The sequence below is a fragment of the Mytilus trossulus genome, chromosome 9 (assembly GCF_036588685.1).
Source record: "Mytilus trossulus isolate FHL-02 chromosome 9, PNRI_Mtr1.1.1.hap1, whole genome shotgun sequence".
In the NCBI taxonomy this organism is placed as follows: domain Eukaryota; kingdom Metazoa; phylum Mollusca; class Bivalvia; order Mytilida; family Mytilidae; genus Mytilus; species Mytilus trossulus.
Genome location: NC_086381.1, coordinates 20,547,041 through 20,561,829, shown reverse-complemented (window position 1 = coordinate 20,561,829; position 14,789 = coordinate 20,547,041). Strand labels below are relative to the sequence as shown.

Genomic DNA, 14,789 nt, shown 5'->3' with positions numbered 1-14,789 from the left:
ATTTAAGAACCTTAGTGAGCGCGTTCACATGCCCCACGCCCCCACATTGGCAATGGAGAAATAAAATAACTTTAAGAAAAAAAGTTGTATAAGAAAAAAAAATAATTATAATTTCTTGTCGATAAATCTAAATAGTATATGTCCTTATTATCTACAAGGTTTCATGAAATTCTGTAGTTTGGTTTCAGAGGAGTTGCGACGATAAATTGTTGCAGAGGTATATCCTAAAGCACATAAGTTCAAAGGGGCGTAACTTCTAGGAAAAAAAATGAATTGTAATTTCTTGTCGATATGCAAATCTACTTAGTATGTCCTTATTATCATGAAACTCTGTTGTGTGGTTTGAGAGGAGTTGCGATGACAAGAAACAGGACCGAGAGAATGACGTACGTACTGACAGGTCAAAACATTACACCCTCCGCAACTTCGTTGCGTGGGGTATAAATAGTGTAAGCATATAAGAGATAATTGCCTCCTTCATGCAAACGGCGATATGGCAATATCTTTTCTCTGACAAGTCAGAGGGAAAGGGCGTCAATTTGTTTAAAAGTGGGAGTATTAGGAAGGGGGGTTTGAGATTTCCAAAAAACACTGGCCTTTGTTAGTCTTGTATGATTTTTATTTTAAATTTTATTTATTTGGTTTAATTCGGAGTTCAGTATGACGTCCGGTATTACAGAACTAGCATACATATTTAGGGGCCAGCGGAAGACTGACTCCTCCGGGTGCGGGAGTTTCTCGTTGCATTATATACCCATTGGCGGCCTTCGTTTCTTGTCTGCTCCATGGTCGGGTTGTTGTCTCTTTGACACATTCCCCATCTCCATTCTCAAATTTATGTAGGTAACGCGTGTAGTAAAAAATAAACAGTTTCATAGTTTAACGATCATGGTCATTAAAAAATATATAGAGGGGACACCTCCTAGTATATTTCGATCTAGAACCATGATCATTTTAGATCTGTATCTGTAGGAGAACGTTGTAGATACAACAAGTGAAACTGCGAGCTACTGCTCACTGATGATACCCCCGCCGCAAGTGGATAATATAAATAGTGTAAAAATATGCAAGTGTTCGATAAACAGGAAGTTGTCGAGTGATGAATCTGAAAACGCATCACACGGTATAGCTGACTTATATAAATCCTGAAACAAAATTTCAGAAATCCTTGTATTGTAGTTCCTGAGAAAAATGCGACGAAAAATATTCATTGGACGGACGGACTGACTGACGGACGGACTGACGGACTGACGGAAGGACAGACAGAGGTAAAACAGTATACCCCCTTTTTTTTTAAACGGGGGTATAAATACCGGCTTTAATACAACGGTAGAGAGAGCGCCGTCGATGTATTGACGATGCACGAGTATAGTTTCTGAACGGCTGTCAACGCTCGGTGTACGCACTACGCTTCTTTAATGTGGTTCTATTTGAATACTGTTTTTAGGAGAAAAAAATGAGTTAAAATATTGTTGTATTTTACTCGTTGAGATCTCAAAACGTTTCGTGTAGTTTTTAATCTGCATGTTTGTTCACAATAGTTCTTGACTGATTATTGTTAAATCGGGTCCTTGGCAGCAATTGAGAGTTCTTTTGGACGAGCTTTTTTTCAAATTGTCTGGTTCTATATCACTGCGACCACCTCGTACAGTAATATTAGCTTCTGATTTGAGCGTCTTGTATGTATGTCTTGTGGTTTCAGATTGGTGAGCGTGTTTGAGACGCAGCCAACTTCTCTGGATTTGTACTCTCCTGTTATAAATCTGACAGGTTGTCGGTATATTCTTTCAAGCTTATTGATGTTTGTAGATGTGAACTGGTCCCATACTATTGTCGATATGATATCTTATTATTGACCTGAACATTTAAATATATGCTGTTTTCTCGCATTCCGATTGACAATATCTCAAATTTTAGGACCTCGGTTAGTTTTCTCGTTCCTTTATATTTTATTACAAAATAGTGCATATTCAACACAGTCTTGATATATAGTATACATTAAAAAAGTGAGTCATTTAAAGTAATTTTTCATTCAGTTTGTTTTGCAAAGTACCTATATGATATCATTAAACATTTTTATAGATATTGGAAGATGTCACGGGTATGAGCACCAATGAGACAATTATCCATCCAAATAACAAATAATGAAAGTAACCTATTATAGGTCAAGATACTGCCTTCAACGCGGAGCCTTGGCTCACACCAAGCAACAGGCTATAAAGGGCCCTAAAATTACTTGTGCAAAACTATTCAAACGGGAAAACCAACAGTCTAATCTATATAAAAAAAAAACAAGAAACGAGAAACACGCAAAAATTTTATAAACAAACGACAATTACTGTACATCAGATTCCTGATTTATGTTCATTACTCGGGAGCTAAATAAAGACTGTTCGTCCATTTGTTTCTTGTATTAAAACATAAAAATTATCATTAGATATTTACATTCTTTTCTGAAATTTCAATATTTAGATTATAATATTAATGAATGATGGTCGTCAAACCATTTCTGCCATTATACATTGAGTCCCGGAAATTTGCAGGCCCAGGACAATATTAGTATTTTTCCAGCACCGTCTTATAGTTCATGTTTTGAGTCTTGTTTTGACCCGGTTAAATATTAATTAGAAATTTCTTGCCAAGTGACAGTCATAAATTTGCGAAGTTGATAAAGAAGCGCGTTCCAGTGACACATCTATATACCATGTATACCTTCATATGATATAAAAGGAAGTGACATACCTCATTGCATGTTTGGTGACCAGTACATTAAATAAATATGTTTATACGAGGATACCTAAATATAAAACCGAGTCCCTGTTATACATGCCATATAAAACAAACAATGTATTTATTTATTTGTTATCTTTTATATGTATGCGCTGTACATAATTTAATTAAACTCCTTTGGTATATATTCCATATGGCGGTGCTCCTACTTACAAGAGGATTATACATAGAAGAAGAACCCGAGCGCCATCTGTCGTCATAATGATCGTTAGCATAATACAACTTCGAGGACATTTAACACTTCGACATTTCACACATCGACAATTCACGAATCGACAAATCACATGTTACAAGTTACAAAACATCAATATACAAAAAGACAATTTACCAATAAAGAATTATGAAATCTACAAGTTACAAATTGACAATTAACAAATAAAGAATTTTGATACAAAGATACAAGTTACAAATTTACAATTAACGAATGTAGCATTATGAAATTGCACAGTTACAAGTAACAAACTGACAATTTACCGATTAAGAATGTTGAAACTACAAAGGTGCATGTTACAAATTGACAACTTACGAATTAGGCATTATGAATTTAACAATAACAAGTTACAAATTGACAATTTACGAATTAGCAAGTTACAAATTACACAGTTACAAGTTACGAATTGACATGTTACGAATTAAGAATTTTGACCCCGTTGGCTTTCCATAGTATCAGTATTGCATATGAACTGAAAGAGGTGTTTTTGCATTTAAATGTTTGTTGTACATTGTGTACATTTTTTACTTTTAATAATTTTATTAATTATCTTGACTGCATCAGCAATTCCATCTTTCAAATTATAAATTTGTGTCTCTAAGGAGAGGAGAAAGATTTCTTTTGAATTCAGGATCACTTGTTCCAAGGTCAAGGTCATAAAAATCATAAATAGTCACAAATTATTGATTTTGAATTTTGTTTTTGAAAAAGACATCTTAACCTTATCAAAGTGCTAATCTAATGAATTAACACTTCAAAACTGTTAAATATCAGCCACGATCAGGGAGTATATATACCATGAACAACATAATTTGTATTTCTCAACTAATTTGCTTAAAAATGTTCATAGGTGTTTATACCTACAATTAATTTGGTAAGTTTTTGTTTATGAATATTGAACAAGGGAAGAGGAACTAATATTTTTCTGAAAGGCCAAAATTAAAACGATTATTTGCCATAGCCAAATAAAGCCAGCAAACCAAAAAGTTATATAAACTGTATTTTAAAAAGATATTATTTCTTTTCTTTCAACATTAGTCAAGGTGTTTAGTTGTAGCTATTCCATTTAATGTCTTTCAGATCTTATGTATTGACTTCCGCCCCAACACCCCTACGTCTCTTTAATTAGGTGAATAGACTTTTACAAAAAGTTGTTACATATTAATGATTGATTTTTAAAAAAACAGCTTCTTTTGAGTTTTAAGGATTTTCAGATTTGTTGTTCTATTTTGTCACAAAAATTCAGTTTTAAGGCACTTTTCTCAAATGATGTTTTTTTCCGGTGGGAGTTAATGGTCTTCATTCTATTGATTTGGATTTTCAAAAGTTTTATTAAGATTTTTTTTCTTCTTCATAAATACCAATTCCTAGTTGATGTTATAATTTTTATTAAAATTCAACATTCCCAAATTTAAGGGCTGTCCAATTGATCTTTTATTCTTCATGATCAGTTTTGCAACTTTATCGATTAAGTTAAAGTAGAGCATTGTAAAAACAAATGTTTCAGGCACTCTAAGGCGAATCTGCTTCTTGTTTTGGGTATAATGGCAAAGAGTTTTAAGTGTGGTCTTTCATTATGTACGGGATATGGTCACACCTATTGTTTATATTAATTTTCAACACAGATTATGCAATGCAAGTATGGTGAAAATCTTCAGTTATATCTATTTTTACAAAAAGTGCAATCATTTATTTAGATAAATAACTAACTTGTACAAAAAGCTGTTGCTCTGTCATTTGGGTGCATGTAACAGAATTAACAATTTAAAAATGTGAGAATTTATATTTATTTTATATATGTATAGATATCTTGATCATATATAAGTCTTGCATGGACCCAGAAATAACATTATTTAACAACATAGAATACTATAAGGATCATGTTGACATAAGGGTCATGATGGTGATGGGTTTTTAAGGTAGTTTTATATCATTTCAACATTTGTTAGTATTTATTTCTAATTTTATGCTGTTTTGCTGTTCAAATTTACTTGTTGCTTAACTTGTACATTGATTTGATAGAAATGAGGAAATTTAGAACTTTTGTCTAAGATGTTTGGAAATAAATATATTAGTTCAAATATTTTTTTTTAAACTTTTAACTTTTTTTCTGTGACACCGCAGCAGAAAAATATTTTAAATAGCCTTTCATGATGTCATAATTATTTGGACTAGAAATATATATATACTGTAAATACAGACATTTTTTGCCATGTGCTTATTATTCTAAAACATTGTGACATCATAATATGCTTTGACAAAATATAACCTCACAATTGAATTTTGATAGTACAGATTTTGAATTTACAGAAATTGTTTTCTTATTTTTGTCCATTGTTCATATACATTAGTATTAAAATAACTAGTATTTTATCAAAATATTTGATTTTTTACATAGAAGATACTCTTAATTGAAAAATTTACAGAATTAGTGTCCCTCTTAAATGAGCTAGCTATGAAATATAGTGCTTGTTTTGAATTTTTATTTAAGTTTCTAGAACAAGTAGTAGCCTGGGGTCCTGGCTAATCTTGTCAGTCCTTACGACGCACAGCTAGATTGGGCCGGATCCCAGGCTAGAACAAGTAGGAGTCATTTAAAACTTTCGATTTGATACTACTGTATGCATGCCTGTGTGTAAACAGTACTGGATACTAATGAAATCAGCAAGTAGGGGGTAATATTAGAGGAGGGATGACATTCTGCACATGACACACAGTCTTATATTATTGATCCATCACATGACACACAGTCTTATATTATTGATCCATCACATTGATAATGCGTCATTTATTGTAAGCAGTTTGTGGTGTGAACATCACCTGGACATTTGAAATTTGTTAAATGAGTTTATAAACATTAAGAGTAATATACATAAGTAGCAATCATACAATATACAAACATTTATAAATAATAAATGATTTGGTAGCTGTCATTATTTGTTATGAATATACATATTTTACCTCTGTAATTGCTGTAAATTTCAATATTTTTTTCGAGTGTGAACTAATGAAATATTAACAAGAATGTCTCCCTTTGGTTATTTTACAGAGATCTAATAAAGATTCCCCCCATTCATGCCATTACAGCATATACTCTTTAATCATGTTAATGATACAATTTTACAAAATGAAGTAAAAATACATTAAATATTTTAATGTAAAAGTGATTTTCAATCATCAATAATTCTTTCTTTGTAAAAATTTGATGTATTTTCTATGAGAACATTTGATGTTAAAACATGAGCAAATTGATCTTTTTCAATACAAATGTATTTTGAATAACGGAAGCAAGCTTAAATTTGTACAAATTGATTTGAGAAGTTCACAAACAACAAAAATGGTCTGAAAGGCGAGATAACTGCCAACATAGATTCCATACAATAGGCTTGTATCAGTCTCATTAGAACATACCAGCATAGACATACAGCCTAGAAAAAAGTTTGTAAACATGGTAAAAGGAGTAGGTTCAGTAAGACCTCTTTTTGGCCCTAAAAAAGCAGTTTTAGAAAATTGTGAAAATGTAATCTTTAAGCTGTATTTTGGAAAGTAAAATGCTTGTGCTACATAAATATGAGCTGTTTTTGACAATACAATGCACGGATACTGCGTCCTAGCATCATTAAGTCATGCTAAATTACTGAAATCTTCCAAATTTTAGCATTTTGGTTAATTTTTAGATGGTTTCCGTCTAAAATTAAAGTGGCCGCTTTCGTTTTCATTCATAATATTGAATAGAAGTTGTGTTTATTGATAATGCAAAACATATATAAAGGTTGAGGATGAACACAGATGCGGCCATTTTCATTTTTGACAAAAACCATCTGAAAAGTGACGTTTTTTGGGGCATATTTGATAGATTTTTCATATTTAAGCTTGAATCAGAGCATTTTTATCAGTTAAAATCTTTCACATTAACTAATTGAATCAATTGAAATAGACACTTAAGTGTTTAAAAATTGTCCAAAAACTTTTGTTAGATGAACCTGAAATTTGAGGCCAAAGTCGGCACTTACCTTCTCCTTTCAATTTATCTACCCTCTTGTTTAGAAGTGTTTAGAAGTGTTTAGAATTGTAATAACCATATATATAAGAAGAAGTCTTATCATAACTGTTGACAGGAGGATCAAAATAGTGAAAAAATTGAGAAAAGATTTATGTATGAATTGTCCTGTAATCCTAGAACTATGGACAAAGGGAGACAACTCAGTATATAATATTGCCTTGAGTACTATATAGTACAGATTGAACAGAAAAATTTATAAACAATACAAGATCTATTAAAAAAAATAATTATTGAGAGGTTCATGTCAATTATTAAAAGGAAAGTTATAAAGCAGTTCTCTTCGTGTGTTTTGTTTATAGGATTCAGCATATTGTACTTAAAAGGGGGACACATATTCACATTGCATTATTTTAAAATGAATGTTGTTTAATAGTGAGAGAAAAAAAACTTAAAAATATTTTTTTTTAGTGAAAAATTAGTTATGAAAATTGTGTATTTTTTGGTGTTATTATATGCAAATGGTCTGCTGGAGTCTCAGAAAACAATTTATTGCTCTGCTTGTACATGAATGCAATAAAATATGATAAAAAAGTTGAAATAGAATGAAAACTGCATCATTTAAATGGGGAGCAATTGAAGCCAAATGCAATAGGAGCACCTAGTTCAAAATCTTTCAAGGCAATACTGTAAATTCAGAAATTAATGTGAGGTTTTTATTATTGCTAAAAATGCAACTGAGTTGTAAACACAATAATTTAAACTCACAATTTGAAATATTTAATATGAATTTAACAGGATTTTTCTCTAATCGTAAAAATTAGAATCGCATTTCAGTCTAAAATGACAACATCGCAATAATAAATGCAAGCAATAATTTCTGAATTTACAGTACTTGAAACCAAATAAGATCAGTATGTACAAAAAATTATGTTTAATATTGGACAATATATTATCTCGCAATGAGACAATGAAATAAATACAATTTAAGTTGATATGTACCAAATAAAACTTAAGAAAGTTCAGCCTTTATAGTTCACAGGATATATAGAAGGAAATGTTTAATTAATTCATATCTGGTTAGAAAGATTGAAATTATAGATAATGTTTATAAATAAACATTTAGATATTTTTTTATGGGTGATTGACCCATAGATGTACTTGTTAACAGCTGTCAGTACATACTCAGGTTATCTATGCCAAAGGGCTGCAAGCTTTTGAAAACCATCTTGAAAAACATGAAACCACCAAACACTTGCTTTTTGAAATAAAGGTGTTGGTCAGTGGCTGATCCAATAATTTTCATAAGGGACTGACTGCCTGAGGGGGGTACTGCTCAAGTCATGCTTCAGTGATTCCCTAAGTAATCAACCAATTTTTTTCCACACAATGGGGTAGAGGGAGGGGTGGCAGCCCCCTGAAAAAAAGCCCCCTTAAACCTCTGCTGGTGCTGTAAGGGATTTATTTGTCACCCAATTCTAATGCAATGATGACATTTACCCCCTGAAAAGGACTAAAGTTAGAAATTTTAGTGAAACTCAACATAATCTGATTCTGCAGAAAGGCTATAAAATTATAATACCAGGGATGTATGTATGCTGAAAGGGCAATACCATGACCAAATTTGAAATTAAAAATAATAGTCAATAACCTTTAGAGTCAGCTTGAGGAAGTTAGTTTTCATATTTTCTGAACAAGTTAATAATTTATCAATTGTAAATTCAGAATAGTAAAGGGTATGTTATGAATTATGAGTGAAAAAAAACACTTGGTACTCCTAGGCTTGTGATACCCTAAGGACTGACTGTTCATAAGCAGAGGTAATTTTAATAATTCTAGAAATTGAAAGTACACTGTAAATTTAAGGGCTTTTCTAATCAATGAGGTTTCACTCACAAATTGAATACTGGGACTACAAGTAATTGAGCTAAATGACAGTAGGGGGGCCTAAACAGAATATATAGCCAAACCATGCTATAATCATCAATAGGAGTTTATAGACCGGCATTACTAACAATAAATGAATAAAGCAATTCACCTGATGTTAATATATTCTTTGTTTCAATTTTTTTGCTAAAATAAAAAAAAAGCTAAATGTATTAATTTGAAGATACATGAATATTACACCCCTTCTTTATCCTTTACATGTGTTAAACAGCGATATTAAACAGGAAACGAGTGGGAGGGAGAAATTGTTTTACACACAGTTATTTGTTCTATATGTTATAATGAGTTAATGAAGCATAGCAAAGTTTGTGGGGGTTTGATCAAATTCCAATCAAGTGGAACATTGTCAGATTTGTTAGTAATTATATATATAGTTAAAGGAATATTGTTATTTCTCAAACAAATTTTGGAGACTTAATTTGGATTGTATGGCTGTCATGTATGTATATTTTCACTTGAGAAAGTTTTCCTTGTTTGCTTTGATTGATTTAATTGTTATATTCTGCTCCTTCAAATGTTAAATTTAATGAAACCTACTTGACCAAAATATATTTTCAGACAGAATGCATTTCAATTGTTTCTTTTTGCTGTTGCACAAATTTTATTAGAAAAAAATTGTGTTGGATAAGATTAAATTTTTGCATTGTTTTCATCCTTTGTTCCTGCTGTTTAGTTTAAACATATTTATTCATAGTGGATTGGGAAACAAGTTTTGCAACTTATATTAATCCCTTTCCACTTTGCGGGTGCGAGGGCTGCCTTGTAGCGGCATTAGCCTACTCTTTTTCGAAATCTACAAGGGTGTCTTTAACGTGCAAGATGTTCCTGCTGTGACTGAATTGTAATATATTGATGCTTAAATCTCCCAGCTGAGAAAATAATGTACAAAAAAAAACGTATGGTAAACAAGTTATTCTTGATGTCTTGGTGGCATTTTTTTAATTTGAATGTCAATATTTTTTTTATTGTTCACAGTTTTGTCATATCTGAAATTGTAACTATATCTGCAAAGATATGTTTGTTATGAACTTTGGTTTCCAATGATTGTCAAGGAATTTGACAACATAAAAATTATGCAATAAATAATACTGTTAAAAATATAAACATCTTATCTGTGATGATTTATAATTATTTTGATATGTGGTTTTACATTTACAAGTCCTTTACTACAATAACACTTGTGATAGGCCATCATTAAACATGCTAACATGCATTACCTGTTTATATCATTTCACTTTTGAAATATGTTAACTATATATGATACTGAAGGTCATTCCCCAAATTGTGTAAAAAGATGTAATACAAATATTAATTTGAAGTTGCATTTAGCCTAAGGTGGAAACGTTTTGATTTTAAAGAATTTAATGTATGTCATATATGATTCCCTTTGCACAATACATATTTAAGGTTCAAAGTTGACATGAATAACTTTGAGTACTTATTTAACATGTACACTACGTATACTTACTCGTTTTGCAGGAAAAAATAAAATGAAAAATATAACATATTGGTTTCATATACATTTTTATATTGTCTACTCTAAAATAGCTATTATTGTATTGTAAAAATATGTTTTCTGATCAAGTGGAGTTAAAATGTTATGCTGCATTAATAATTTTCAGAAAAGATCAAAGAAGATATTTAAATTGTTATCTTTTTTAAAAGAATTCATAATTATTTGTTTGATGAAAAAGCAATTAAATATACTAGTTATTAAAATTGAAATGTTTTTGGAAAAATCTAATGCAAAAAGTATTTATTTTATACTATCTAAATTCTTTAAATAAGATTTTACAAGAGTTTTATTGTCAAGGAAAAATCCCATGATTTTGGTTAGTATATTGATCAGAACATTCACTTTGATTGTATATTTAAAATCGTATAGATCATTTCCTAAATTCACAGTTATTAATATCACAATTTGTTTAATTTTGTTACAGCAAGCAATATTAGTTACTAATGAAGAAAGTGAACCATTGTCTTCTTGGTTTGTGAGTTACTTCCCTTACATAGCTGCAGCTTGCTGTGTATGCATCATACTGATGACAACAGTGCTGGTAAGTCATAATAAAAATCTGGGTTTGTGAGTTACTTCCCTTACATTGCAGCAGCTTGCTGTGTATGCATCATACTGATGACAACAGTGCTGGTAATTAGTCATAATAAAAATCTTGGTTTGTGAGTTACTTCCCTTACATAGCTGCAGCTTGTTGTGTATGCATCATACTGATGACAACAGTGTTGGTAAGTCATTATAAAAATCTTGGTTTGTGAGTTACTTCCCTTATGAAGCTGCAGCTTGTTGTGTATGCATCATACTGATTACAACAGTGTTGGTAAGTCATTTTAAAAATCTTGGTTTGTGAGTTACTTCCCTTATATAGCTGCAGCGTGTTGTGTATGCATCATACTGATGACAACAGTGCTGGTAAGTCATTATAAACAAATAAGGAGATGAGGTATGATTGCCAATGAGACAATTATCCTCCAAAGTTAAAATGAAGTGAATTTAAGTGATTAGAAGCAACCATACAGCCCTCCACAATCAGAAAAGCCCATACTGAATACTGTAAATTTAGAAATTATTGTGATGTTTTTATTATTGTGAAAAAAGAACAAAGTTATCATTGCAATTATTTAAAATGGCATGTTGAAATTTTTATATGAATAACACAGAATTTTTCTCAATATAGCAAAATTTAAAATTGCATTTGAGAATAAAATGACAAAATTACAATGATGAATGCACGCAATAATTTCTGAATTTACAGTAGTCTGCTTTAAAAGGCCCAGACATAAAAAATATGAAACAGTTAATTGAGAAAACTAATTTGATATGGATACATTATTTAGTATTTTAACTTAATAAGTTTTAAATTGCAGTATTCCCTTCTTTCTAGACATTGATTTGTACAATTGTAAAAAGTATCTTATTTCCAATTTAATATGAAGGTCATGTTGAATGAATGGTTGTTTCAAGTAGCATTATGGGTTAAGAAGTTTGTTAGAAATATAGAGTTCCCTACTTTTTGCTGTGGAAAGTATTTTAAAAAAGTATTTCTTTGGAAAAACAGCTTCCATTAAAAATGTAAGATAGCAAACCCTACTTAGCAGTAGACTTGTGTTTATAACTTTGATTATAATATTGTGCTAGACACATTTAATCCACAATCCAATGTTTTCTGAATTTACAGTTCAATTACTACGAGACTGTCTAATCAGTAAAAGAAAAAAATCCATAAGACATTTGATTGATGCACAAAATTATTTTTATTTAATGTTGATTTTTAAATTATTCATTTTGTTTAGAATGAATAAGGAACCTTTTTATAAAAGAGTTATGTCAAAGTCTTTGGGGTCTTTTTCATTGCATTTTAATTACCTATTTATCAAAAAGAGTGGATTTCGTGCTTTTAATGGTTCCCCCTAATAAAAGTCTTGGAAAACATGTAGTCAGTCATGTCAGTATGTTTTGCTGTCAAGCCAATTGTCTATATTTCATGTATTAGTTCATTTGTATTATACTATCAAAATTACAAACAAGATTGATATATTTCTACATCAACAGTTTATTAGCAATATTATTATGTTTCTCCATACCTGGCAGATCAGCCAGGGTCTGAAACACTGCCCAATTTGTTTATTGAGGAGGCTCTGAAAAGAATTTTTTTCTGTATTTTGGTAACAAATTTGTCAATTAGATACCTGACTTTTTATAATCTTTGGACCATATAGAGTTCTTTCTGATGGCTGAATCATGTTTTTATAATGACCACTGTCATCCCTGAAAGGTTTGCAACACGTATACAGGTGAAAAATTTGCAATTAACATGTTTAATTTTGTTCTTCCAAACATAGTACATTTGTAGTATAAAAACCTTATAATACAAGACAGATCATATATGTATTGCATTTATTTAAATATTCTTAAGATAAAGAGTGATTTGGTGAGCATGGGTTGGAATCGCCACCTTTCCACTTGTTTTGTCTGGGTTTTTTTTGTTCATCTATAATAACCATGCTTTGTGTTTAATTTTGAGATATTTCACTATGGACAAAAATCCTTTGACATCGATTTTAAATTTTGAATTTTACATGTACTATAATGTAACAAAATTACAGGTATACTGCTGCTGCTGTAAAAAGAAGAAAGAACCTGAAAATGACAAAGGATCACAGAAACTGCAACAGATTTATTTTCCTTCAGTCAAACCTGACATGAAAGATCCTAAAATGATACAACCTGGAGGCAGTCCCCTCTACACACCACCAGGGTCAATTACTCCAGTACAAACCCCAACTGGTAGAATCAAGGCTAAGGGACTCTTAGAAAGGTAGGTTGAATAAAACTCCATAGGTATGGTATGATTGACAATAAATCAACAAAACTATAAATAAATAACAAACATGATATATAGCAACTAACCACAAGCACTGAATTACAGCTGGCTCCTGAATGGGTACAGACACATACAGAATGTGACAAAGTTCACCATTTTAGCTCCCACTAATGTTAGACTTTTGTGAAACAGTACAACACAAGAACATTCTATAAAAATTAGTTAAGAAAGGCTTAACTCAATAGATTGATAAAAAGCACCAAAAATAACAAAATAACAAAAACATTATAGACACAAAGTACAGATCTGACAGTATTTATAGTTACTGAAGCTAGTTTAAAGCCAATAAAAAACAAACAGTCCCTTCAATAACATGTATACATCACTAAAGTGCGACCTTTACTTGAAGTATCATAGTTTACAGTTGGGACTCTTAGAAAGTTATGTTTTAGTCCTGTTTAAACATCAACAAAGGGTAACTTTAACTAGCAGTACCCATCACTTTACTTAACTTTAAATATGTTAGTAAAGTCTAACATTCAATTTGTTTTCTTTTATAAAATTTTCTTTACAGTCGTATGACAATACAGAAAAATGTTCAGAGATTCTAAGTAGATTGTACAATGGCCATCATATTTCATTCTAAACAACATGTGTTGTAGTATGTGAGTTTAAATTTTTCTATATTTTGATGTTTTAGGCGAGGATCCAATGCTTCCTTAACCATTGACTTAAATGCTTCACCTGAAAGTGGTCGTTGGGATGGAACTCCACCCAAAGAAAGGTAGGTACATTGGCTCTACAGGATATATTGTTATATTGAAAGTCTTTTGGAAAGAATCACCTACAATATTATATAAAAAAAAACCTGCACATTATTGATGTTATTAAAAATCAAACAATTGGAATATACTGTAAACCAACAAGGATTCATTACAATTTGTTGGATACCAATATTTGTAGGTTAAGGTAAACCACTAATTCATGTACATGTATTCAATGATTTAAAAATTTAGACACTTGTAAAACAAAGAAAAATTTTAATTTCCACGGAAAAAAACGGTTTGGAAATAAATGATTCTTTATTACATTTACCGGGGTATTTGAATTTTTTTTCGCACTATGCTAAATCCTTTTATGTGTTCTTAAAAGTGAAAAATATATTTGTTATATTCGCTAAAATTTTGATTTGATTTATTTATCTACTCAGTCACAGTAGTGAAAATAAATTGGTGGTGAAAATTAGTTGCTTTACAATTTAAGTATTAATAAGCAACAGATGCAATGAAGTATAACAACACATTGAGCGAAGGGTTTACACATTTATATTGTTCAATATAAATCAATAAAATTGAGAACGGAAATGGAGAATGTGTCAAAGAGACAACAACCCAACCATAGAACAGATAACAGCAGGTCACCAATAGGTCTTCAAGCATGCATTTATGGACATGTTATTTCTGAAATTATAGTATCCAATTATTTTAAGGATAGACAGTGT

The 14,789-nt window shown here is 30.8% G+C and overlaps 1 protein-coding gene across 3 annotated transcripts in view; it reads left to right on the top strand.

The window, feature by feature from the left end:
• Positions 1–14,789, top strand: part of LOC134685282 (tyrosine-protein phosphatase non-receptor type 5-like) — a 49,543-nt gene that overhangs the window by 14,718 nt on the left and 20,036 nt on the right. For 2 of the 3 annotated variants that reach the window (XM_063544889.1, XM_063544888.1), the window contains exons 5-8: positions 3,852–3,875; positions 10,889–11,005; positions 13,071–13,282; positions 13,989–14,072. In XM_063544889.1, coding sequence (XP_063400959.1) covers positions 3,852–3,875; positions 10,889–11,005; positions 13,071–13,282; positions 13,989–14,072 — 437 coding nt within the window. The remainder of the gene's footprint in view (positions 1–3,851; positions 3,876–10,888; positions 11,006–13,070; positions 13,283–13,988; positions 14,073–14,789) is intronic. The other variant, XM_063544890.1, reaches the window with a different exon arrangement.